The sequence below is a fragment of the Tenrec ecaudatus genome, chromosome 13 (assembly GCF_050624435.1).
Source record: "Tenrec ecaudatus isolate mTenEca1 chromosome 13, mTenEca1.hap1, whole genome shotgun sequence".
Classification (NCBI taxonomy): domain Eukaryota; kingdom Metazoa; phylum Chordata; class Mammalia; order Afrosoricida; family Tenrecidae; genus Tenrec; species Tenrec ecaudatus.
Window position 1 is genome coordinate 104,088,673 of NC_134542.1, and position 26,439 is coordinate 104,115,111.

Sequence of the window (26,439 nt, forward strand, 5' to 3'; positions counted from 1 at the left end):
AAGTCAGTGACTCACAGGGTTTATGAATATCTTGTTAGTTGCTTGAAAGGTGACCTCTGCGATTGATTTCAGTTCAATGGGTAACAGGTGACTGTCTCGGGTTTTCCTCTAGTCTCTACCAGTTTAGTAAATCTGGCCTCTTTTTAAGAATTTTATCATATGAATCACACAGACATCATAAACTAATATGTACCCCGAGCAATAAACAGATAATATTGAAGTTGTCAAAGATTTTGTTTTACTTGGATATATGGAAATGAATTCAAGAAATCAAACAATGCATTTCATTGGCCAAATTTCCTGCAAGAGGCCTCGTTAAAGTGTTAAAAAAGAGGAGCTGATGCCAGGGGCTTAGGTGGAGAGCAAATGTTTTGAGAATGACGAGGGAAATGAATGTACAGATGTGCTTTACACAATTGATGTGTGTGTAGATTGTGATAACAGTTGTATGAGCCCCTAATATGGCTTTTTTTTAAAAAAGCAAAGATGTTACTTTGAGGACCTAGGTGCACCTGACCCCAGGTGTGCCTGACCCATGGTATTTTCAAATACCTCCTATGCACACAAAATCTGGAAAATGAATGAGAATCATAAATCCACCCTAATGCATATTGATGACCTTTCCTGTGAAATCTACCATATACCCATAATCCCCTCAGGTTACTCTTTGGTGTGCACATATAAAACTGTTATTGTTGTTCGATGCCAGTAAGTCATTCCAACTCAGAGCCGCCCTGTGTATAACCCAACAGAACACGGCCCCGTCTTGTGCCAATGGTTGCTATGTTTGAGCTCATTGTTGCAGCCACTATATCCATCCATCTTGCTGTGGGTCTTACTCTTTTTTACCGCCTTTCTATCAAGCATGAGAAATGTTTATAAAGAAAAAGAGTGAAGGGAGAGAGTGGCATCAATAACTACACATACAAAAGAAATCTTTTTAAATAAATCATTTTATTGGGGCTTATACAACTCTTATCACAATCCATACATCCATCCATTGAGTAAAGCATCCTTATACATTCGTTGCCCTCACAAGAGAAATTATAAATACAATTAGAAACATTTTGTTAGTAGCTAATGGATGCTAAAACCTAAATGAGATCAAACTCCCAAAACAATACCGAATACCCGACATTGGTGCAAGAAGATAATTGAAGAAAATAAAGCTCTTCTTCCTCCCATGCAGTCCTCAAGCAGTGTGTGTGTGTGTGTGTGTGTGTGTGAGAGAGAGAGAGAGAGAGAGAGAGAGAGAGAGAGAGAGAGAGAGAGAGAGAGAGAGAGAGAGAGAGAGAGAGAGAGAGAGAATGGGGATGGGTTGGGGGAATGGGAGTGCTTTGGGGGAAAGTTCACTGAAAGAGGCGCTGGGAGAAGAGTGAGCGTGCCAGCAGGGAGCATGTGCCCCATGGCCTCTATTGAACATCCTTATTGGTCTTCTCACAGCAATCTAATGGGGCAACTGCTGACTCTGTTTTCATGAAGAGGAGGGTGGGGCTTTAAATTGTCCTTCCTTGGGGAATCTGGTTAGGAATGTGACTGGTTCCAAAGTCCTTGCTCTTTATGCAGTCACAATGAGCTAGAGGAACGGGAGAGGGTGAGATACCCTGCCTGGCTGGGCAGCAGCAGGCCCCTGGGTCATGTCAATATTTGGGATGCATCAGTCATTAACCAAGTTCATCATGTTCCTTGGCAGACTCCCCTCAGTGCAGAGGTAAGCCTGACCCTGGCTGGTCTTCTAGGGTGGCATTTGTTTTAGCCCCACACTCCCCACTGAGGGACCTCAGGGCTTGGCCAAGACTTGAATATGCTAATTGAGGCAGATGAGGGTCAAGCCCCCACTGGCCAGGCAGTGCCTGGCCTCTCCTGCTCATGAGTTCCATACTGCAGATCTTCATTCTCACCCATAGCCCGAGGGCTGATGAAGCACTTAGGACATGAACACAGTGTAAAAATTATTTTTGAAGGGATGTGTTAAGAAAACAAAGACATTGGCGTATTTATCCTAAGAAATGTCAGGATTTTGTTGAACTTTGTTTGTGGCTGTTCTTCATCCAAGACACGTTTGTTTGTTCTTTTGGTAGTCCACGCACTTTCAAGACTCTTTGCCAGCACCAAAATTCAAATGCATCTCTTCTGCTTCAGTCTTCCTTATTCAATGTCCCACTTCCACAGGCATGTGGTGGTTTGTGTACTGTGATGCCCAGAAGCGATGTCACTAGTATTTCAAATACCAGCAAGGTCACCCCAAGGGAGCACGTTTCAGCAGGTCTCCCAGACTCAGAACAGACCGCAAGGAAGGGATCGGCTATCCATTCCAGAGGAATTAGCTGCTGAAAATCCATGGACAGCATGGAAACATTGCTAGATACTGAAATAAATTATGTAAACATTGTTAAACGGGAACCTAATTTTCTATTTAAACATTCACCTTAAACACAAGAAAATAACATTTAAAGAAATATTTGCTGCTGCCCTCTCATTTTACCCAAATGAAGAAACTGAGGCTCAGTGAGGTTGAACTACTCTCTAAATGCACACAGCGAGTACAGATAGAGTGGAGATATGGTCTCATGGCTGTTGATATCAGCCCTGGAAAGAATTCAGCAGGGTGAAGCACAGGGTCAGGGTGGTGGCGGTGGCAGCAGAAGGCTGTCCATACAGTCTGGATCTGGGCAGGGCGGCTATGGGAAAGCAAGGGCCTAATGGGTCTGTGTATGGTCCCTCTGCAGATGAAGCTCTGCTTCTATTCTAGAGTAAGGTAGAGGAGGGACTAGTGTCCTTTTGAGATACAGAATGTGTGCTGTAGCTAGGTGGCAGAAACAGGATTTCCAGATGTTGGTGCCATAGGGGCTACATTGTTTGGGGGCTTGTCGCCTCATTCCATGAGGCGACAAACCCCACTGTCCTCCAGTTGAGTCTTACAGAGACTCGATGTTGATTTCTGAAACTGTAAATCTTTGTTGTTTGAGATGACAGTAAAGACACCAAGACCATTGCAACTTTACTTTTTTTTTTTAATTGCTCAGATCACTATTTAAATATGAGGGATAAAGAATCTGGAGAGATATTTTTGTTGTTGTTCTTTGCTTCTACGGAAACACAATGCATATAGTTACACAGTCTATCACAAGAAATGAAATATAAAACAGAATCCTATTAAACCCTGCATCCCTTACCTTCCCCCCTCAAGAACCTATCCCTCCCCTTTCTCTGTTCCTGCCCCCATGTCTGGCCTCCTCATAGTCATCAAAGTTTTGTCTATTGGTATATAAGCCACATTCCTTTTTATTTTTCCAACAGTTTTATTGGCAAATAATTCACTATCGTGCAATTCAATAGTTCAATTACATCAAGAAGGGTTGTACACTCACCACCACAATAAGCGTTAGAACATTTTCTCCATTCTTGTCCTTGTCAGTATCATTAGGTCCTCATTTCCCCCCACCTCCTCCACCACGCCTCCAAAGAACTATTAATCTAGTTACCGTCTCTATAGATTTACCAATCCTGGATTTCATATCCAGAAAAGCATTTTAAAAAACAAACAGGAATAACAAGGTAAAACAGATAAAACTCTTCATAGAAAAGAGAGCAGAAAATATTAAAAACTATAACAAATTTCAATGGATCATAAGGGAGATGAAATGATAGGGGGCTATATTTCAACCTAACTGCATCTGCAACAATCCCTTTTCCAGTGCATTCTGCATGTAAACAAGGGTATTCACAAGCCTGGCCTGTTAAAACACCTTTCTTTTTCTTTGTTTTTCCTTATAACAACGGTGTTATTAAATATTTATCTTTGTAAGACTGACTGAATTTGCTAAGCATAATGTTCTCTAGCTTTGTCCATGTCTTGTGGTATTTAAGAGAGTTGTCATTGTTTTTTTTGGGGGTCTTCAGTGATTTTATTTTAAGAGAGAAACCAGGCTCCACTAAGCCTACATGATTAGAGTAGATGGTGGCCATCTTTCCAGAGGGGGAAGCCTGAGCCCTCCTGGCAGTACCCACCCAAGGTAGACGGCAAAGCCCCGAGTGCGCCCTCTCCTGGTCCTGCCCTGCACAAGCACACTCAACCAAGGCAGGAAGTCCCAGCAGGCAAGGAGGTGATCAGTGACTCAGGGGTGCTGAGCTGCAAGTGCAGGAGGGGGAGTTCTCTGTTCCCCAGGGGAGGGGATGGCATGTGCATTCTTGACATAAGTATATCCTGATGGGGCGTGGGGGAGGTTGTTGACGGGATGGGGAGCTAGGCTAGTGAGAAGTCTCTGTGTCTAAGGAAACACCAGCAAGGATTAGGGCTAAGAGGGAAGTGGTAAAATGCCTCTAAGTATGAAAAAGGAGAGCCTTCTTTCTTCCTTTCTCTTAAATAAGCCGGGAACGGGCGTCTTCTCCTTTCCTTGCTGCAGCAGCAGTGGGCTCAGTGGGTTGCCTCCGACGTGATTTCTGTCCTATGGGCTCTTGTCCCGAAGGACAGAGTCAGAGTCACAAGTCTAGTGGGAGTTCTTAGGCTGGATGAACAGAGGAGCCCTCAGCACGCAAGGTGCTTCGGTTAAAGCTTCTGAAATATTGCAGTTGTGTGACGGACAGCTGTTTGGCTCTTTCTTGTACATGTAAACACATTGGGAGACACTCCAGATAACAGGATGGGGACCAGTTTGGTTTGGGAGCCACAAAGCTCCAGTCTGCAGTCCCGGTGCCTCTGCCCTAGTTCACTACATGTTCTTTCCCGAGAAACACGTTCAATGGCTGCGTGTGAACCCCTGTGGTTCAGAGAAACCGCCTGCCCTCCACCACCCACCTGCTCTCAGGCTCCCCATGAACCCCACCACAGCAGGGGCTGAAGAGGCAGGGCACCTCTATTCCCTCTCACCGGGGAAATTACGTGGTGACTTCATGAATGGCCTGGGCAAGGTAGCCCACGTTGCCAGAGGTGACTCCAGCCACAGAGATATGGCCGTCCTTTGTCATGTAGATGGAGAACTCCTTGGTCAGCCGCTCCACCTGGTCAGGCTTGGGCCCGTCAAACAAAACATGCCAACTTAGACAGGGATGTGCTGCCAGTGGTGGGAGGGGCCCTCCTCCTTGAGGTTGGAGACCAGCCGGGTCTGCGGTGCCTTTGACTTCCTGCAGCCAGGGGGTTGGAATACACGGGACCGGTCAAAGTCTTCAACTGCGACTGCACATTCTAGGCGGCTTCAGCATCCGCGGAGACCCAGGTGAAGGTCTTCTCGCGCTCCCTGGACAAGCCCACGGTCTTGGCGTAGGCCTGGCAGAGGCACACGCAATGCCCTGGTCGATGACGGGGCACACGACCCAGGCATCCATCTCTACCGGCGAAGCCTTGGTAGGTCAAGTCAAGAAAGCAGAAAGATTCTTCTTCTTCACCACGCTGGCCTTCTCCTCCCACTGCCCAGGGCGGGGTCCACTGCGGCGGGGTGTGGGCACAGGCACGCAGGAGGGGCACGCTCTGCTCGGGCACTTTGAAACGTCATCCATAGCACCTGCGAAGTCCAAACCGCAAGTCTTGGGGTCGTAGGACCGATACCCAGGAAGCGGCATGCCAGCGACCTGAAGATGGGTGCGTGCTTTCCCCAGGAGGGCTTGGGCAGCAAGACGTCTCGGCTGAACTTGAAGAATCTTTGCCGGAAAGTGGCTCCGATGCTGAGTGTGCGGGTCCAGAAAAGGTCTGCGCAGCGACACACTGGCCACTTGTCACCACCTCGCTGGTCTCGCCCAGGGCCAGTTCTGCAGATGCCAGTCCCCCAATGGGCAGCGATTCCTTGTCCAGGTTTTTTGCAGCCATCTGGGCCTCAGCCTTCCAGACACAGGGAGCACCTAGGGCTTTCCATTGACATCCCGGTAGGCCCCAACTCCCAGGTTCATCTCTTTGCTGTTGGTATCTCTCTTCAAAGCTTCAGCGACTCCCAGGATAGATCGGGGTCCCATCTCTGACTCATAGTGACCATATAGGAGAGGGCAGAAGGGCCCCTTTGGGTCTCTGGGCCTGTAAGTCTTTACAGAATAGACAGGCTTTCTCCTGAGGAGAGGCGGGTAGTTTCAAACTGCTGACCTTGTAGTTAGCAGTTCAATGTGTAAGCACCTGGGGGCCAGCATTTTTAAGACCCGGAAGTCCAAATTTAAGGTGTCAGCTCCAGAGGAAGGTCTTCTCTCTGTGTCTGCTCTGGGGGAAGGTTCTCATCTCCTTTCAACACCCTAAAATATAAACAAACAAACAAACAAATAAATAAAACAAATCCCTCACCAAGTATCTCTAGTAATCCTTAGGGTGTGCACATGATTCTACTGATGACTACTATACCTGGTTGGTCAAGCTGCTGCACAGGATTTGAACAAACATTTCTGCAAAGAAACGGCGTTTCCAAAAGTTCAAGCACAAAATCCATTATCATTTAATTCCATGAACTTTTGAAACGCCTCACATATAAAGTTCTACACCTGATCTGCCACAAGGGGGAGCTTCGCTTCCATCACCACTACCGAGATTTGCTTGAGGATGTAGAATTCAGGGATTTGGGCAGGGTTTTACCTGGTGGATCCAGATTGTTGGCGATACTGTCCAAAGAGCTTTCTTCTGTCCGTATGGCTCCCAGCAGGGGCCGCACCACAGCAAGCTTCTGGACGACATCATCACAGCATCTACTGACACGGCTTCCACTTTACACCCCAATTCGTTCTTTCCCTGGGAACGAGGTTTGTTCTATGAGGGTATCCCTGGAACTATAGCTTACCAGTGACTTTGGAAAACCAGGTTTGCTTAACCAAGCTAATCCTTGTAGGGTAAATATACTCTTGGGTATTGCTCCATGTCTGAAAACAGGCCTCTCTCAGGGCCACCCCAGCTGGTCAAGCACATCACACCACTTGTGGCAAGGTTTAAGAACTTCCTCTCTGAAATGCTCAACCCTAACCAGAGTCGGTGAATATGATTTATGAACCAGAATCACTTCACCACTCACCAGGGCAGCCGAGTCCCAGCTCCTTCCTAGTCTTGACACACTGAGACTTCCTCAGGGTATCGGCTTTATCAGTGTCTTCGGGGATCCGTTTATTATTCAAGGTAGTAATACATGTAGTAACCAGACAACCTGCGAGAAAATGAACAAAATTGCTCATTTCAGACCACAACTGTGTTAAAAGCTTAACAAAGTCTGAGATCAACTTGAGGGTCAACATGAAAGCACTCAGCATATACCCTTAAGTCCCCGAAGACTCCAGAATGTAACTAGAAGTTTTGGTGGCAGGAAGAGTTTGCTTCAGATCCATGGACTGTTGCTACCTCCTGTGTGAGAGGGGGCAACCAGTTCACTTTGAATCGATTTTCCTTTTTTTGTTGTTTGAATGGATTTATCTTAGTTGGAAAAGGGCACATTTTGACAACTAACTTTGTAAAACTTAAATAGGAGTAATGTGTGTAGAGATCAGAGAGGTACCTGACACATAGTAGGCACAAAGTCAGTAGGAAAATGCACAGAATATTCTTTATAATGCCATCGTATGCAATGGGGTTGTTTTACATTTTTTGGGGTTTGGGTTTCTTTTTTTTTTTTTTGCTTTTAAAGATTGTGTTAATTGGTTGATTGATTTCAAGGCGAATTCTACTCTGTTTAGCTGTAATTCTATTGTACTTGTTTCTTCTTATTTCACCATTATATTCTCAAGAAACCAATTCATCTCCAACTTTTTGCAAATTGCAGGAACTATGAAAGGTCAGGAAAGCAAAAGCCAAGGAATGAAGTTTGAATGATAGAAACAAACCCCACAAGGAAAAATCCATCTGATTAAAAAGCAAACAAACACTTCCATAAAGTTGATTATGACGCAGTGACCCTACAGGACCTGAGTAGAGCTGCTTCCCCGGGAATTCGGAGACTGTGAATCCTTCCTAGGAACAGGAAACCTCATCTGTCTCCCACTGGGCAGCTGGTGCTTCTGAGCCGCTGGCTTTGTGGTTAGCAGCCCAGTGTGTAAGCCCTACGCCACCAGGGTTCTTCCAGCTGATAGGACTTGAAAGTGCATGGATCTGGAGTCAGGAGACAGTTCTGGCTCTATTATTCAGTTGCGGTAACCTCGGATTCATTAAGCCATCTTCCTCATCTTTAAAATATGTACAAGCGGTGTCAAAATGCAACATGCTGTAGTAAGAGGGCAGGAGGCAGCACCAGGACTGGAGGGAGTCTCATAGGACCCTGCTTGATGAAGAACTTGAAGTATTTACTGATGAAGACCAAAGACGACAGCCTTCCCTGTGAAAGCATGCCTCAATGTCAAACAACGAGCCCCCAACAACTGGACCAGTATCAACATCATGAGAGTCAGAGAAAAGATGGAAACTGTCCAAGATTTCCTATTACATGGGCCCATAATCCACACGCAGGGAAGCAGCAGTCCAGACATGAAGGGACCGACTTGCCTCCGGCAAAACAGCTGCCAAAGGCCACTTTAAAGTGCAAAAGATGCAAGATGCCACTTTGAGGACTAAGGTGTGCCTGCCTTGAAGCACGCACTCTCAATCATCTCACGGGCATGTGAAAACTGGACAAATGATACGTCTGAATTATGGTGGTGGTGAAGCCTATTGAAAGTACCATGAGTGGCAGTTACGAAAAAGCAAATTTGCCCTAGGAGAAATATAGCCGGACTGCTATTCATAAAGGGTTCACCTGGGATTATGGGAATTTCAGTCCAATATGCTGTTTCTACCAGATAATGGGTACAAAGGAGTCTGGGGAATATAGTCCAAATGGGTCCCAAGATGGCATCAGTTCTGTCTTTTGGGCAATACCTGTACACAATAACTGAAGCATATTTTGTTGAGAAGGCCTGCAGACACCTGAGCTCCAATGTTCATTGCGGCACAGTTCACAACTGCAAGGGGTTAGAAACAACCCAGATTTCCATCAACAGACAAATGGATTGAAAAACTGTGGTACATACATACACTGGAGTACTACACGTCCTGAAAAAGCAGTGATAAACACATGCAGTACATTGCCACATGGGAAGAACTGGAAAAAATATGCTAAGCAAATTAAGTCAAGCACAGAAGGACAAGTACAATATGAGTCCGCTGAGGTAAGCTTAAAAATGTATACAAACATTCCTGGGGTGAGGTCCAGGTACTATGGCAAGGGCCAGACCCAATCCAGGGATACATATGGCAGCCACTAAAAAGGAGGAGAACAGGGAAAGAAAATAACGACATGGATAGCAGGGGAACAGGGCACTAACCCATCCAAGGGGAGGATATTGTTTCTATCTCCACAGGAGAGGGAGAGAGGGACCAGACTTCAACCCGGTACACCAACAGGTGAATGCGACCTACAGGCATGAAGCAGGGAACCAATAGAGAGGTCTGCGGGATCGGCCCCAATCCCAGAGGACAGCACTGGGGCTACAACTCAGGGAGACGGGTGCATCTAATCAGAGAACACAGGAGCAAAACGAAGAGGAAAGGAGAGAGTGGAACACATCCTGGCCCACCAAGCCTAGGATGATATTCCTGCTCAGAGAGGACAATACTGCCGACTCCACCACAAGACAAGACATCCCTCACTGACCTATATCGTAACAAGGGACAACACTGGAGGCACAGCGTGGGAATTGTGCCCGATCTGACCTCACCACACAGGGTGAAATGCTAAGGGCTGCTGCAACAGAGCAGCAAGGGGAGCAAAGCAATGAAGTTCCGGGGAATACCAAAAATAGAGGTTGGGGCCAGGGTGTGGCACCTCATCAGACTCAACTGGAAAACATTCCTAAAGGTTAACAAACAGACCTGGAACTATTTATAGGATTTTATTATTTTTGTCCTTGTTTTTTTGTCGTTGCTGCTGTTTGGTTTTTCGGTTTTCTTTTGTTATTTTGTTTTGGTCTGTCTTGTTTTTGTGCTTATTGTCTTTGCATATCTATCTAGAAAAGATAGGTGGGATAAACAATCTGGAGGCAAAAACACTAACAGTTGGGGGTGGGGGTATGGGAGAGGGAAGGTGGGGAAAGGAAGTGTGTGTTATAACAAACCCAGGGACTAGGGAACAAGAGATCTAAAATCGATGATGAGGAGGGTGTAGGATGCCCAGTAGGGCTTGATCAAGAGCAATGTAACCGAGAAGAATTACTAAAACCCGAATGAAGGCCAACATGATAGTGTAACAAAAGGAAAGTAAAAGGAAATAGAGGAAAGAACTAGGAAGCAAAGGGCATTTACAGAAGTCTAAATACAGGCATGTACATATGTAAATATACTAATATATAACGATAGGAAATAGATCTATATGTATATATTTATAGGTGTGGTATCAAGATAGATGGATTTTGGTATTGGGCCTCTACTCAAGTACTCCCTCTACACAAGGACACTTGTTGTTCTAATAACCTGGCATCCTGTGATGCTCAGCTTCCCAACATGATTGCTGAAGACAAAATGGGTACATAGCAAATGTGGTGAACAAAGCTGATGGTGTCCGGCTATCAAATGATATAGCATCTGGGGTCTTAAAAGGTTTGAAGATAAACAAGCAGCCATCTAGCTGAGAAGCAACAAGGTCCACATGGAAGAAGCACACCAGCCTGTATGATCATGAGGTGTCGATGTGATCAGTTATCAGGCATCAAAGACACAGGACAAAAAAATCATATCAATGTGAATGAGGGGGAGTGTGGAGTGGAGTCCCAAAGTCCATCTGGGGGCAATTGGACATTCCCTTACAGAAGAGTCTTGGGGAGGAGATGCCCAGTCAGAGTGCAGTATAGCACTGCTGAAACATACAACTTTCCTCTAGTTCTCTAATGCCTCGCCGACCCCTGACCCCATCATCATCATCCCAATTCTACCTTACAAATCTGGCTAGACCAGACCATGTATACAGGTAGATAAGAGCTGGAAACACAGGGAATCCAGGACAGATAAGCACCTCAGGACCTATGAGAGAATCAGTAACAGGAGGGGAAGGTGGGAGAAGAGGGGACCAATCACAATGATCTACATATAACCCTCTCCTTGGGGGAAGGACAACAGAAAAGAGGGTGAAGGGAGACATTGGTCACTGTACGACATGAAAAAATAACAATTTATAAATTATCAAGGTTTCGTGAGAGAGGAAGGGGCAAAAATGAGGAGCTGATAGCGAAGGCTCAAGTAGAAAAATGTTTTGAAAAGGTTGATGCAACAAATGTACAAAAGTGCTTGACACAACGGATGCATGTATGGATTGTGACAAGAGCTGTATGAACCCCCAACAGAATGATTTAAAAAGAGAGAGAAGGCCTGACTCTGGGAGCTTCTCTGAGGTCTAGTCCCACTGTTGTACCAGGAAACCACTGTCGTTTCTCTCTGGTCTAGCCATCCCCATGTCACGTGAGCACTTCAGACAGCATGCCGTGCTTTGTAAGAACAGAACTCATCTGTGGGAGCAGATTCACGCATAGCCTTTGATCTCGAGTGACTGATGCGTCTATTAGTTGTGCTCCTTCAAACTTGGCAACTCAATTTCTACTTTAGAGAACTCTTTTAAAAGAAACGTATGGTGACTCTTTTTGTAAACCATTACCTTAAAGCTCTGGTTAAATCTGGAGTTTCCTTAAAACAAGGCATCCTGGTTTAATCCTGATATACACCAAGACTTTCTCTCGAAGTCCCTGGAGGACATCGGACTTGGTAGAGGGGTAGTGAAAACGAGGAAGGCACGCAAAGCTGCACCACTGGGCTCAAACATAAGAACAATTAATTGTGCTACGGCACAGGACAGGCAGTGTGCTGGTCTGTGGTAAACAGGGTCGCTGTGAGTCAGAACCTGCTCCACGGCACCTGAACCACCAAGTGCACGTCTGTTGCTCAGTGGTACAATAGCCAGCCAACTTCCACTGCCATGACTACAAAAACGTTGTGGGTAACATTTCTAGCCAATTACACTGGGTAATCCTGCCTTTAAGACTTACCTGGCACCTTTGCAATCCTTTTACATATAGGCTACACAGTCCTATCATTACACACTCCTCTCTGTCCCATAGTGAATCTGAGGTTAGAGGGGTTAGCTATTGAAATTACATGCAGGTGGGTGAGAAGTCAGTCTGGAAACACGGATTTGTTTCCAGAATGCTCTCCAAGAAAGTGTTCTTAACTAGCGATAAGCTCTCCTTCTGCCTGCCAGGTCACAAACGCATTCAAAATTTAGTTTTCAATCAGAAACACCTGACATAACACGGACCTCCCTTCTAAAGTTAACTGGGATAAAACCTGTCAGTCTTTAAGTGAGTCTCTCCACTCTAACTGGATGGTTAGGAAACATGACTAATCTTGGGGAATATTAAATCCTTGCTCTAGGGAGAGGCATGCATATGATGCAATGCAAAAAGTTAGTGAATAAAACTAAAAGATAATAGAATTTTCCCAAGTTCCCTTCCTCCCCTTTGGGATCAAGGGGCAAAATGCCTACAAAGTTATTCTCAAATCAAATTTCAAAAAAATCATGTCTGCGTATCCTCAGGAAAGAGCAACTGCTAGAAAGGGCTTGCTGTGTGGTCAGTAAAACAAGGGAGGTCATTAGAGAGGGACTGATACAATGAACTCACACACGCCAACCACCACGAAGACGGTGGGAGATCAGGCAGCATTTTATTGTTATACACAAGGTTACCAAGAGTTTGAGATGACTCGGTGGCAACATGGATGAGACTTCTAAAAGCCTATGGAAAAATTCCATTGTACCTTAATTCCATTTCCCCACACACTTTTTTCAGTCCCTTCACAGTGTTTGTGTGTATGGGTGGTACAAATAGTTCATGGAAAATGCATGTCATTTAAAAAATTATGTTGATTTCCCAAAAAAATTTGCACCAAAATGAATCCACATTAACTTATTCTATTATGTCAGAACAGGAGCAAGTTTGAGGCACTAGATAGATAAGTCCGTTTGAAAAGAGCAAAAACAAACATTAGACTTACAAGGAAGCTTAGGCAGAATAATGGTGAAATCACTGATGTTTTACCAAGTTTATGGAGACAATATCCTAAAGGAATCAGCAGTTCACCGATGGATAACTCGGTTTAAGAAGGGCAGAGCCAATGTTGAATGAAGATTTAAGCCTACAGTGGCAGGCCATCCATGTCAAATTGTGAGGACACAATTCTGTTTGTGCCCTAATTGGAGAGGACCAACGATTAGTAGCAGACACAATAGTCAACTCTACAGACCTCGACTGGTTCGGCTTACACAATTCTGACTGAAAAAATTGAGTGCACTTTCTGCTCAATGGTGTGCCCAGATCAGCGGCAGACAAGAACATTTAGTAGAAATTTTAAGCAAGTAGAATGAAGACCTTGAAGCAGTTGTTTGAAGAACAAAGCCAGCAGATGAAGCAACGGCTACCAAGCATAAGTCTTCTAGGCAAACAAAAGCACACCCATCAAGAACAAGGGTCATGGCAATAGTTCTTTGGCATGCTGAGAGCATTTTGCTTATCGACGTTCTAGAGATTAAATAATAGTATCATTTATTAGTTTTGAAAACATTAAACTTCAGAAGAAAACGACCCAGGTAAGTGTCATTAAGTGTCATGAGTTCTCCACCAACCAAGGACCTATTTGTAAGATAGTCCATAGGCCATTACTAGGTAGCGACTACACTGAACTGATCTGGGTGTCTTTGACTTTTGTTTCATAATCTGCAAACAATCCTTAAAGGCCATTTATTTGACAGTTCATTATGTAATCAAGACTCCCTTGGCATGGTTAAATTCTTGAGGGATGGGTTAAATGGCAGGAATCATCACTTATAAAAGTATATTGATGTTGTTTATGTTGATAAATTTTATCTTTTAATTCCATTTTTTAACCAACTTTTTAAGTCTCCTCATATACATGGTGGTAAATGTGGCAAAATATCAAAAATTTAAACGCATGTAAAGTGTATAATGGTGCGTATTTTGCTATTTTTGGAACTTATAGTTTAAATTTAGAATATTTTCAAAGTTCAAGAGTTAATTTGGTCAGCTGGGTTTATGATTTCTCAAAGGAAAACACTGGGTTTTCTTTAAGAGTACAAATTAATTTCCTTGCATTTTTAGTACTCAGGTGATTCTGCCTTATAATCAAATATCAATTTTAATCTACGTAAAATTTCAACCTAACACTAGCAGGCTGTGCTTTTGAGTCATTTTGAATGCGACAGCAATTTAGGTTTTTTCTTTCTGATTGGTTTATCAAACACCTTTTAATACCTTCATTGTACCTACCTCTTGAAACTTCACTATTCTATTTGCCCTTTTAAGTTTATTGAAAGACAAGTGTAAATAGGTGCTGAGAGAGTCTCTTATGAGTAAAGTGCTTTATTACATGAGCATCATGCTATTTTAGATATTTAAAGGTCTTTCTGGCCAAAAAGATTCTCTTGCTTATGAAATTGAGGTTGTCTAATATTCTACTCCAATTTGTATCAGACTACAATTTCAGTAATTAAACAAAAGCAGAGCAACAGGAAATAAAATTCTTATCCCTACTCTAGTTGTCCATTTGTTAATGTGATTTTCACTTCAACACAAATTTCCTCTAAGGAGGAATTTCTCAACCTTTTTTCTTTACTGCCATGACCCTATTTCCCCACAAGAAAATTAAAAAATGTAAATTAAATGATTCAGTAGAATTTTACCCAATAGGTTTCCCTATTGGGAAAATTTTCTTTTTGTGGGTTAAGATTTTAGAAAATCACAGCTACTATAATATCCACAATGACTTTTTTTCAATACCCAAGAACTAATTTTTGTTTCCATTGAGAAAATTTCTTCTTAGACAATGAAGAGACAATCCCCCAAAACCAGAGTGTAATTTTATTGTAAAGTTTATAGCAGTATGACTAATATTTTCTGTACAAAGTACACAACAAACAGTTTTAAATACATATGAGAAACTGCTAGTCCTAAGACATTTGATACAAGCGGAACCAATCATTTACAGATACACTAAAAAAAAATTCAATGAGACTCCCAGAGTCTCTCATAAATGTCTCAGAGCTGTCGGTCCATCCCAGGCAGTCACAATGGCATCTTATTGCCCTCGATGCTGATTTTCACTGCATGTGCTGATCTGCTTTTTTTCCTGATATCTGTGAACTTTCTCATCTGCTTATCCAGTCGGCTGATACCTTTCTTGGAGGTGCCCTGAAACTAAGAGTGGGGGGGAAAATTAAAGAGCAGTAATTGAAACACAGAAATCTAGCTTTGTCTTTCATTTGCTTCTATCTGAAAGTTATCTATCAGACAATGCCAGAATCACCAACATGTGCTCTGCAGGTCTAAGAACACAGGGAAGACAAAGCAGCCATGTCACTCTCACTCAAGAGTAAAATTTTTGCTGTTGTGGTTAATTTAAAATTTTGGCTCTTCCAATTTGTCCTTCAATCATGTTTAACAGTGTGGTTACTGGGCAGTTTCTTTTATATTCTAAAAAAGCCAGATGTCTTACTAAGTTGTGACCCCGCCCCCCCAAAAACCAAAACAAACTGACACATTTAGCAATGTTGAAAGGTTTGCCATTTTTGTCAAAGGCCAAAGTGAATTTTAATTGCTATGGTGATCTTAAGAATGGCAAGTGGTTAAAAAGGACTGGTATTTAGAATTCTTCCACCAAGATGTTTACTACTAAAAGGAAAAAAAAAGGCGGGGCTTAGGAGACATTCCAGGGTTGGTATCAATGTAGTTGACATAGTTCTTTTGAGTCTAGGCACCTCCAACCAAGAACTAGGCATATACTATAAAGTCACTCTTGAACAAGAGCCACATTGAACATTTAGTCTAGATTTTATTTTCTAGGGAAATCCCAATCTCAGTTTTTGTTTTTGTTTTTTTGTATCAACGGAAACTTCTGTTACTAAGTCAGCGTTAGCACAAACATTTGGCAGATAAGATGTCTGCCACCTACTTAGCCCTTTAATTTCCTGGATATTCCCTAATCTGTAATTTCTTTTCAGACAACATTTCTTTACCTGTGGTACTTATACTATCCTACATTTGGCATATTACATATCTGGATCTCAGTCAACTGTCCAACTCCTCACAGCTCTATACATCAACAAGTATGACCTTCTCCCGGCCCACTGGTAGGTGCATTCTCTAGAGTCTGAACTCTGACTGCTGTTTACCCTTGGCAACTGGGAGATACACACGCAGGCCAGTGCCTATCCACTTGCAACACTGATCGCTCAGAGCCGGCAGATGCTTAGTTACAACGCGCCTGAAAACAGTGAGAGGATATCAAACTAGTCAGTCAACAACCTCCCTTGTGATTCATAAGCTTTACACTATTATCAAAAGCCAAGAAGCCTGGCAAATTTTAGGAGTGAAAAACCAGAAACCACAGTGGAATAAAAAAAAAACTGTTACATAGTCATACAATAGACTAAATGAAGCCATTAAAAAGATGAATCTATATGGAGGATTAATGAAGGAAAACAATCAAAATTATACACAGTATAATTTCAATTATATTTAAGATATAAATAGAAGGGTAAAGTTCAGCTTTCAAATGGTGGGCTAAGAGGTGAATACTACACAACATAGCATTATGGAAAACTTGTATTATAAAAAGAATTTTCCTATTTCCATTATTTGCCTGCACTAAAATGCACTTGTACTAACTTTTTGTAACATGTCAGAACAGGAGCAAATTTGAGGCACTACGACAGATAATTACATTGGAAAGAGCCCCTATGAGAGCGACTATTCTGCTAAAACTGAAGCAAGAATAGACATCAGATTTACGGTGAGCTTGGATAGAAGAATGGTGAAATCACGGATGCTTAAGAAAAGTGTATGGAACAATGTCCCAAAGAAAACAGCAATTTACAACTGGAGAGCTCATTTAAGAAGGGTGGAGACACGGCGGGAGATTTAAGCCAGTAGCAACAGACCACCCAGTCTACCGTGGAGGAACAAACAATCTTGTTTGTGCTGGAAATCAAGAGGCCCAACGATGAACAGCAGAAACACATTCAGCACCACAGACCTCTCCACTTGTTCAGCTTACAGAATTCTGACAGAAAATTGTGTAATTAAACTTGAGCAAACTTTCTGCTCAATGTACGGCTCCAGATCAGATTCAGACAAGAGGAGGGCTTTCAAGTACACTGAAGCACTTCTTAAAAAAGAATTAACACAAGATGAAACATGGCTTTACCAGTACAATCCTGAAGACATATCACAAGCAAAGCATCAGAGCACTGCCTGCCAAGTGGTGAAGTAGTTAAGCCAAAGCAAAGGTGGACCTTCTGTTTGGGCCGGGTCCGAGCTAGGCCGCCCTGTTTGCACTGAGCTGAAGCAGGTCAGGCCCTGCATGTGCTTTCCTGCACATCCCCAAGGTCAGCAGCAGACAGCGCCAGATGTTCTGGGTTGAATAAGGAGTCACAAGCAATTCTTGGAGTTTCCAAACCCCATATGCTAATTGCCGAAATTGCCATACATTCCTCACCACCCCTTTAAAAAGCCAGCTGCTGAGCACCACTTCCCTGACCCGTTGGCCTAGGTCAGGGAACCACTTCCGGGAGCTCCCCCCTCCCCCTAACAAAGCTATTTCTGTTTCTGCTCTCCCTTGTCCTGTCAGTTATGTCCATCTTCCTCCCTGTTCCTCAGTTTCACCTTTACACCTTTGAGGAGCAAAGATGTGGCAACAGATTTTTAGGGTGCTGAAGGCATTCTTGCTTGACTTTCTGAAGGGCCGAAGAACCATAGCTTGCTGTTCCCCTTTCACTGTTCACCTCTACTCTGGGTCGTGGGGCTACCTCTTCCTTCTCCCTACCACTTACAAGGAGGGTTGGATTGCAACCATTAGCACCGAGAGATAGGTACACAGGGCCTTTCAAGACAGGAACCGTGCTTCCAAAGACCAGCCACTAAAATTTTGCGTGACATTTTTAATGTCACACCACAGTTCATAATTCTTAAAATTAAAGTGTGTGTAAGGGGAAATATTGTCAGAGTTAAAGGAGGGAAGAACTATTGAATTGTATAATATGTCAATTACGTGTTAATAAAACTGTTGGGAAAGCTCGGAGGGAAAAGATTATGATAAAAGTCTCTTTTTTTTAATGGAGAGAAGTGGTCAAAAGGCAGGGATAAAAGTGAAAGCAAGAAAAAAGAACATTAAAGAAGCAGAAGTTCTTGGCATGAACTGGTACCGCCCTGTTTTTATTCTCAGTAAGTAAGTGAGGTGCCTTGCTTTGAGAGTCACTTAGTGTTCAATCAGAGGAAACACCGGAGTGGAGCCCACGGAAATGCGCAGCAAAGCTAAGAAAGGAAGGCAGCAGACAGACTTTCTCGGGACACTGCCAACGAAAGTGCCGTTTTCAATTTCAAGGTTTGGTGGACAAATGGGCTTTTAGGAATGTCTCAACATTTTCCTTGTATCCACAGAGTAAGGGCTTTATGTGATGGGTCCTCCAATGTAGGTTGTTGGGCACTAAGAGGGAAGAAGGCCACTTCCACCCCACCAGGAAGTCACAAACTGTTTACATGCCGGGAATGCAGACCACGACTCTGGGCCCTGACAAAAGCCTTTTTAATAAATTATGTACAGCCAAGACCAAATGCTTTATGAGAAAAGTAATAATCTTTTAGTCACTAGGGTACACATTAAGGAAGGTATGGTCAATTTCTAAATATTCAAGATTGCATGCCATGTTGTGGGATATAAACAGACTTTCCCCCAGCTTTGTCTCCTCCAAAGATAGGCCAAACCTGAGAGGCTGTGTGCCAGCGCAAGGTGGGAGGTCAGATGCTTGGAGATATTCTCCATGAAGGCAGTCAGCCATGCAGAGCAATCAGACACTATTGTTTATCGCACCACAGGTGGGGCTCACTCCCAGCTGTTAGGGATAGTGGATTGCTTCCCCTGGAAGCTTACACTAAATCAAGTCTCCAACTCAAGGGCAGTCAAGGTTAGGCTGCCATCATGAAGCTAGGATCCGCCTATCTTGTCACATGTACACCCTTAATCCCTCCTCTTCCTATAGCGTGTACACCCCTAGATCATCCCCCTCCCATTACTGTATTACTATAGTACAACCCTTCCTGTGACGTATGTCTTCACCTGCACTTAGGTGATATATAAGCCTTGGTTAGTAATAAATCTCTCTTGTTCCTGCGATTCCCACCTTCCACATCCCCACGTGGACCACCAAGCAGGGCTGAGGTGAGCATGCTACCATGAAATGTGTCTGCCTCCTATATTTCACTCTCTCTATCTCTATTATTCTCTATGACTTCACTAAAATCTGTATATATTATCGCTGTACAATTGTGCCTGCCGGGCCTGTGAGGATTTGTTAGGGACTGGCTCCTCTGACACAATGAAATGCTTATTAGTCATTACTTAAGAAACGGAAACACACACACACTTTCACTCTGACTGCTGATGTGCATAAGTGCATGCTTCTTTGGGGACACCTCTCTGACACTCTCTGGCAGGGCTAGGCCTACACAAGCATCCTGTTGCCTTCGAGGCTGAATTCACAGTGGGGCGCACTTTGCTAAGATGTTTTTGCCTATGTTCTCCAGTCGGCTTGTACCCTTTGTAAGAACACCAGACAAGAAGAAGAGAGAAAGAAGAATTAAAAAGGTTTACTGAAAAACACTTAAGATCTCTGAGTGATATTAAAATGATGACAGAGGTACTATCTATCCCAAATATTTCTCAATATAAGTATTTAAACAATCGAACAGAAGGGGAAAGTCAGATGTGAGAAAGCACCTAAGATCAATTGTCATGGTTCTAAAAACAGGGCTTCTATCTGAATACACCAGGTTTGAAGATCCACTTGAAATACATGGATAAATGAGACGAAACTTCTTGATAACTTACTGTACATGCACGAGGATAAGCCAACCTGAGTATCAGCCAAGGCACCTAATTTTACCACAAAAACTGCATTAATAATGTGCTGGAAAATTCGGCTTGTACACGAGGATATAGGGTAAGCCTTATGTAAAAGCTCAAGGGCAGAGAGTCTTCATCTTTTCCTTCCAGATTTTGATATGGTCAGATGAAGGAAAAGAAACGGATCTCTTTAAATCAGACAAACCGCAAGAGCTAGTTGCACATAAAGTACAAAATAAAACAGCAATTTGCATTGCAGATCAACTCTACTATTGTTCTTCTGCTCACTTACCCGGGAAGACTCCATCTCCACGTTCCATTTGGGCCTGACAACGTAATCTTTGTTTGACGGCATTGGGACCCTCGCTCGAGCACAGAACCCAGGATCTCCAGGCCTCAGAGCCCTGAGGAAGGACAATCATACATTTTATGTAGCCAAACACAAATGGGACGGTGCATTTTTTTATTCCCACCCATCAAGTTCAATTGCCTACTTGCTTCAGGCCTCTTCTACTTTCTAGGTCAGCATAAATGGAAGGAGGCAAACGTTAGCAGTTTCTGTAATTTCACCGAGGAAATCAAATGTGACAAACGACAAGTCCCATGAACCTAGTGTTAAGAATACGAACTACTATGAAGAGGCTGCAAAATTTTGTGGAAATATGGAATCGAAAGATGATGCATTCTTCCCCGCAGAGTTTCTGAAGTCCCCTTGTGTGTTTAACTCAATTTTGTATTCCTAGAGCCTAGCACTTAGGTACCAACAAAATCTTTATAAAATTAACTACTCCTCAATTTTCTTTGTTATCTCCCATAATGCCCAGTAATTATTTTGTGCATTAGGAATGATCAATAAAAGGTCAATTGAAAAGCATCCCCCTGATGTGAACATATCCTTGACTATAACATTATTTTCTTTGTTATTTTTCATCGCACTGGACAGTCCAAGTAAAAATGTAAAAAAAAGCTTACTTCTCTTCTCCTGTCAACACCTTTTCCAGGTCTCTTCGGGGTGTCTGGCCACCAGTGCTGGAAAAAAGGAAATAAAGAAAATATTATTAAAACTTTAAAAATCTGCAACTAAGAAAACAATGACAACAACAAAGCCCCACTAAATTTAAATATCAATCTTTAAAAAGCACCAGTTAGGTTGGTATTTATTTATATAACAGGTTTCCTCACATACACTATTTGAAATTAATAAGGCCTTCCCTCCTAGATATAATTGTATTTAGTATAGTGATACACGTTGAGCCCATGATATATTTTCTCGAAGACATTTGGAGATGAAACTGAGAAAGAGAAAACTATTCTTTGCAAGTGTTTGGACTATAAGGAGCAACCTCTGGAAATGGGTGAGGCCATAATTAGCAAATTGACATGGAGAGGGGAACTGTCAATAGAGACTATCACAATTTAATCTAAAAATATTATATACTAGACAGGCATATCATCAAGCTGAGAGGAAAGAAAAAAAATCTATTATTTTGCAAGTTTCCTAATGTTCAAAATATTCACCAACAAAGTGAGCGAATGCAGTAATAACATTTAGTCCACCCCTCCTACCTGCTCATTCGTCGTCGTTGAGGCATCTGTTCCAGATCTCTCTGTTCCCTCTCTTCTCTTGTCATCCCTTTATAGTTCGAGGTCAGGCCAAATATGGGCCGGGACCACTCATCTGTAATGATCATGCAGTTTATGAGTCAGTGTTTCTCCCTCCAGGCTTTCAAACATTCACAACTTCGAAGTATCAAGTATTTTGGTTCTGATACATAACAAAGCTTACTGATACTCTGAATATGCTCGGCACTGCCACACTGAGAGCAGGGCAGGGACTCTCAGAGGTCCGTGCATCTTTGACCCTACATTCAGCATCACCGTCGTAGTTATCATGGCAACTAAGGGAAATATTCTGTAAAAATACCAGTCGAAAATTACTGCATACGACATCCCAAGTCTTGTTTTTTCAGTTAGCAGTTGGGAAAATGAAGGTATTGATAAAAAGTAAAGCTAACGCATCTTCCTAGGTCTGTACAAGTAATATACATTCCTCGAAAAGTATTTGACAATCTAAAATTCTCACTAAAGTAATATTTCCCATATTCAAATGTAGGAGACAGTTTTCCTATCTAGTCTTAAAGTCATAAAAATTCCCTTCCAACATGGAAGAATTAGAGGTGGATAACAAAACAAATATGGTTTCATTCTTAAAAGTGAAGCCTCTTGTAAACAATCTGGTACTTTACTAGATGAATTTCCCTCAGACTTCCGGATTTCTTTGGCACCATTAAATAAGAACGCATAGGTTTCAGAGAAACATCATGCAATTGGTGACAACAGCAGTAGTGGTGGACTTTTCTTGAGTACCTGTTATGGGCTAGGCACTATGTTGTATATATTCTCTCAAAATAACCCTCAATGCTCACAACAACCCAAAATAAGCACATAGCTATACAATTTTACAGAGGGAGAGTTAAGGGCTTGAACTTGAATAATCCATTGGCCTAAAGACACACAGAAAGGGGGGTGGGAATCAAGTCCCACAACTATAGCATGACTGACTTCAAGGCCTGCATTTTAACCCCTCTCCATGTTCTTAACCCACGATTCAAAAAGCCAAACATGCTTCTGTTTGTTGTATTTACTAATAATAATATGGAGAAGCACTTTAAATCTGACAGGGAAAATGACTTAATATTAAGAAGTTATTTAAAATTTTTCTATCCCACTTTACTGACACATTTTAAGTGAATAGATAAATTATTAGCTTTTTATATACACCTTTGTACTAGAGTATAAGCCGACCCGAATATCAGCTGAGGCACCTAATTTTACCACAAAAACTGCATTAAGAATGTGCTGGAAAACGGCTTACACACAAGTATATATGGTACATACATAATTATATCTACTGACCTATCTATACACACACACACACACACACACACACACACACCCTGACCCCCCCCCCCAAACAAAAAACCAGGTTTACATACTGATTAATTTTCCTGCCATGTCTTTGTTGGACCTTGATTCCTTGGGGTGTTTATAGAGATACATCACTGCTCGACCAATTCCACTATGTTTCAGAGTCTCCTGGCTTACACTCGGCAGCTAGGGAACAGAAAAACATACATACCTATTAATTATTCAAAAGCTGGGAGAGCTGTTAATCTATTCTAGAGGGCTTCCAAGACCTCTTTCATGCACAATCGAACTAACCAAAAAATGCATTTTAAGATACGTACACATTGAACAGAGACTCCTCCCATCAAGAGTTCAAAGTTGGAAGAAAGTGGGAACCCCTCCCAAGGTTGACTATATAGCCCACCCCCGGGGGATGAATAACAGAAATGTGGGTGAACAGAAACAATGGACAGTGTAAAACATGAAATAACAAAAACATATAATTAATAAAGGATTTGCAAGGATGGGAGGGTAGGTTAGGGAGGGGAAAAGAGGAGCTGATACCAAGAGCTCAAATAGAAAATGTTTTGGAAATGTTGATGACAACATATGTACATGTGTGCTTAATACAACTGAACGGTGGGTTATTATAAAATTTGTAAGAGCCCCCTCCCCCAATAAAAATGCTTTAAATGCATAAGTGGGGGTGGGGGGGAAGAGTTCAGAATTACCTCTGAGATGACGTGTACATGTAAAACCAAATCACATGGGAAGGTATAAACTAAGCATACTTAAGGGCTCAAGTTTAATGCAAGAGTCAGCACAGCCACTTCCTACCTATGTGACCTTGGACAAGGATTTTAATTTCTTTGAGTCTCAATTTGCACATCTGTAAAACGGGGCCATCTATTTTACAGGTGTGTTGGGAGGAGGCTGTGAAGCAATGTCTATATCGATCATCAGCACACTTCTTGGCATATAAGAGTCCTCAAGAATCCTTAGGAAAGCAGCTTGCCAAAGGTGTCACGCCACAGTAAGTGGCCCAGCTCAAGTTTCAAACTCAAGCTTATCAAAGTGGACTTAAAGTTTTTCCACAGAACATGTCCATTATTATTCTCAACCAGATACACAATGGCTACTCCAGATCTTTATCTTCAGCACTATCATCATATGACATTTTATAAGATCTTTCATTTTATTAGGGATGGCCCTTTCCCCGGTGGTTCTTCTGACAGCTGTAGCAGAATGTACACATGCATGGTAAAATACAGAAGTCAATACAAACCACGTTAGGTAATTAATGAAAAGCCAGATCCTCTGGTCCTCACCTCTTGCAGAATCTTCAGCAGCTCTTCTCGAATCTTCAATGCTGGCAAACTCCTATCGGGTAGAGGTGAGAGCCACTCTTTGATAGCAGACATCACACCACTGTCAATAAATGTTTCTTTCAGGTCCTGCCTGCAATAGTAATATATTTTTTTTACTTTTAAAGCAAGACCTACAAACTATCTGGAGAAGCCCTGGTGGCATGGTGGTTACGCTTTGGGCTATGATCTGCAAGATTGGTGGTTCAAAACCACCAGCTGTTCCGAGGGAGAAAAACAGGGCTTTCTATTCCTATAAACAGGCTTCGGAAACTCACATAGGTAGTTCTACCCTGTCTTATAGTGTCAGTATGAGTCCACATTGACTTGATGACTGAGTTCTCTTGAGTTTATAAACTCTCTCCCAACTTTCCTTCCATATTTAGTGACATTCCAAAAATCTGCTTTAAAAGATTCATTTTAATTTTAATTATGGATTCAAAAGCAGTATGACATTTATTTCCTATTTTCAAGAAGCATACGGACTTGACAGGCAAAAGTAAATAATTAAACACCCCAATGACAAAATACAAACTGCGTAAGACTAGCTCGTGATGTCATGGATGGTGGACACAGTAGGAATAATCAGCCCTGATTCTTACAATTAAAAAAAGTTCAATTGATCACAATAGTGATTTTCAACTATTTTCAAGTAGTGAAGAAATCAGAGTTAAGTTACTCTTTGCAGAACACTATCCTTCTGGTGGGGCTAATAACCATATGTACAACAAAAACCAAAAAACTAAACCATGGAACACTGGCATTTTAAATCCCACCTATGCAACAGAATACATGTCAATTCCAATTATAGCAATAAAAAGCACGAAAGCAGTATATGCAAGCAGTATATGCATAGACTCCCTACATCATGTCATTGGCAACCTGACTAACACCTTTCTTCTGCTGTCAAGACTAGATAATGACTTAGTTCAAGGGGAAGCAAAGTTGACACTTCAAAGTGCAGGACTATGAGAAATCAACAAGAGCTTGGTAGCCAGGTTCTATTAAGAAAAGACATCATTATTCCCAAAAGACTCATGATACGTCTGAAACAAGAGGACCCGCATACAGTGATCGGTGGTTATATACACCTAGTCTGATTCATTAGCTTCCAATCGTGTCTCCATTCCCAGTCACTGTGGAAAAACAGATGACAACTTACCCAGAGCCAAAACAAAAAAAGTGGCTACTAAGTATTTTTCACTAATATCAATTTGCTCTGTTATATTAAGCAACAAAGGTTTAAAAAAATTTATAGGGAAGAAATTGTATTTAGGATATTGTGTCCACTATTACTTTTCTGCGAACTGATAAAAGGCTGTCATTATTTAGTACCTCCAGAAGAACAGCGCATACTTAAAATACTATTCCATTAAAAGGGAAAACAAAAAAAACTCAAGAAAACAAAAATACTTACTTTTTAAGGTGCATAACAACAGTAGGTAACAAAGTTAACTTTTTTAGTGCTGGCTTCTTTTGATTGTTCAACTGCCTGTCTTCCTACAGAGAGGGGGAAAAGGGTGTTTTGCTATTTTTGTAAAACAATACTACTACTTGTTAGTAACTAATATAATTCAAAATCTTGAAATAAACCAACAGTTTCTCAAAAAAGTTTTTCCTACAAGGAAGAATAAAGAATAGATTTGCAGAGCCCCAAACTCTCAATCTATGTTGCTCAAACCCAGAAAACCTTTAACAAGTTGAGAGCAGTCTTAACTTAAAATATTGGTATAATTTTTCCAGAGTCTATTCAAGGTACAAATTATAGCCAAGGGAATTTGGTTTGGGGGAACACTTTTTCAGCTATGAGGCTTGTATGATAAAAGATATATTATCAAAGGATTACATCTATGTCAGTATTTCCCCCTAATTTCTTAATCATGAGAAATTTCATAGATACACAAAAGTTTAACTCAGAATAATGGACTCCTGTTATGTACCCATCACCAAGTTTCACCAATTAGCCATATGTGGCCCATTTTTATTTTAGCTATCTCATTACTCTTCTTTCCACTTTAGAACTAGTTGGGAACAAATCCCAGACACCCATAATTAATTCCATAGGTACTTCTGTAAAAATCTTAAGAAGATCAGTACAAATTTTTAAAAAGCTTAGCTATTTTTAGAATTTAAGGAGAAAATATTTACTACAGATACTCTCACTTTTTTCTAAACATGTAGATAAAAAAATAAAACTATTTCCATGCTCAAATTTAGAATGCTTATTACAAAAGGCAAAGTATGCAAATGTAGCTTACGTAAGTGTTAAGCTAAATGAAGAAGAAAAAA

General features: G+C 42.0%; 1 protein-coding gene and 1 pseudogene across 3 annotated transcripts in view; both read right to left on the reverse strand.

Annotated features, from left to right (window-relative positions):
* Positions 1-2,993: 2,993 nt before the first annotated feature.
* Positions 2,994-5,946, reverse strand: LOC142424596 (aspartate aminotransferase, mitochondrial pseudogene; annotated as a pseudogene).
* The window catches only part of IWS1 (interacts with SUPT6H, CTD assembly factor 1), a 48,640-nt gene continuing 25,194 nt past the window's right edge, over positions 2,994-26,439 (reverse strand). For 2 of the 3 annotated variants that reach the window (XM_075529927.1, XM_075529926.1), the window contains exons 8-14: positions 25,568-25,650; positions 24,115-24,244; positions 22,876-22,993; positions 21,446-21,557; positions 20,852-20,908; positions 20,172-20,283; positions 14,802-15,177 (exon numbers count right to left, since the gene is read on the reverse strand). In XM_075529927.1, coding sequence (XP_075386042.1) covers positions 15,046-15,177; positions 20,172-20,283; positions 20,852-20,908; positions 21,446-21,557; positions 22,876-22,993; positions 24,115-24,244; positions 25,568-25,650 — 744 coding nt within the window. In that variant the 3' untranslated portion in view covers positions 14,802-15,045. Of the gene's footprint in view, positions 6,214-6,977; positions 7,107-14,801; positions 15,178-20,171; positions 20,284-20,851; positions 20,909-21,445; positions 21,558-22,875; positions 22,994-24,114; positions 24,245-25,567; positions 25,651-26,439 lie in introns of those variants that run through there. The other variant, XR_012779375.1, reaches the window with a different exon arrangement.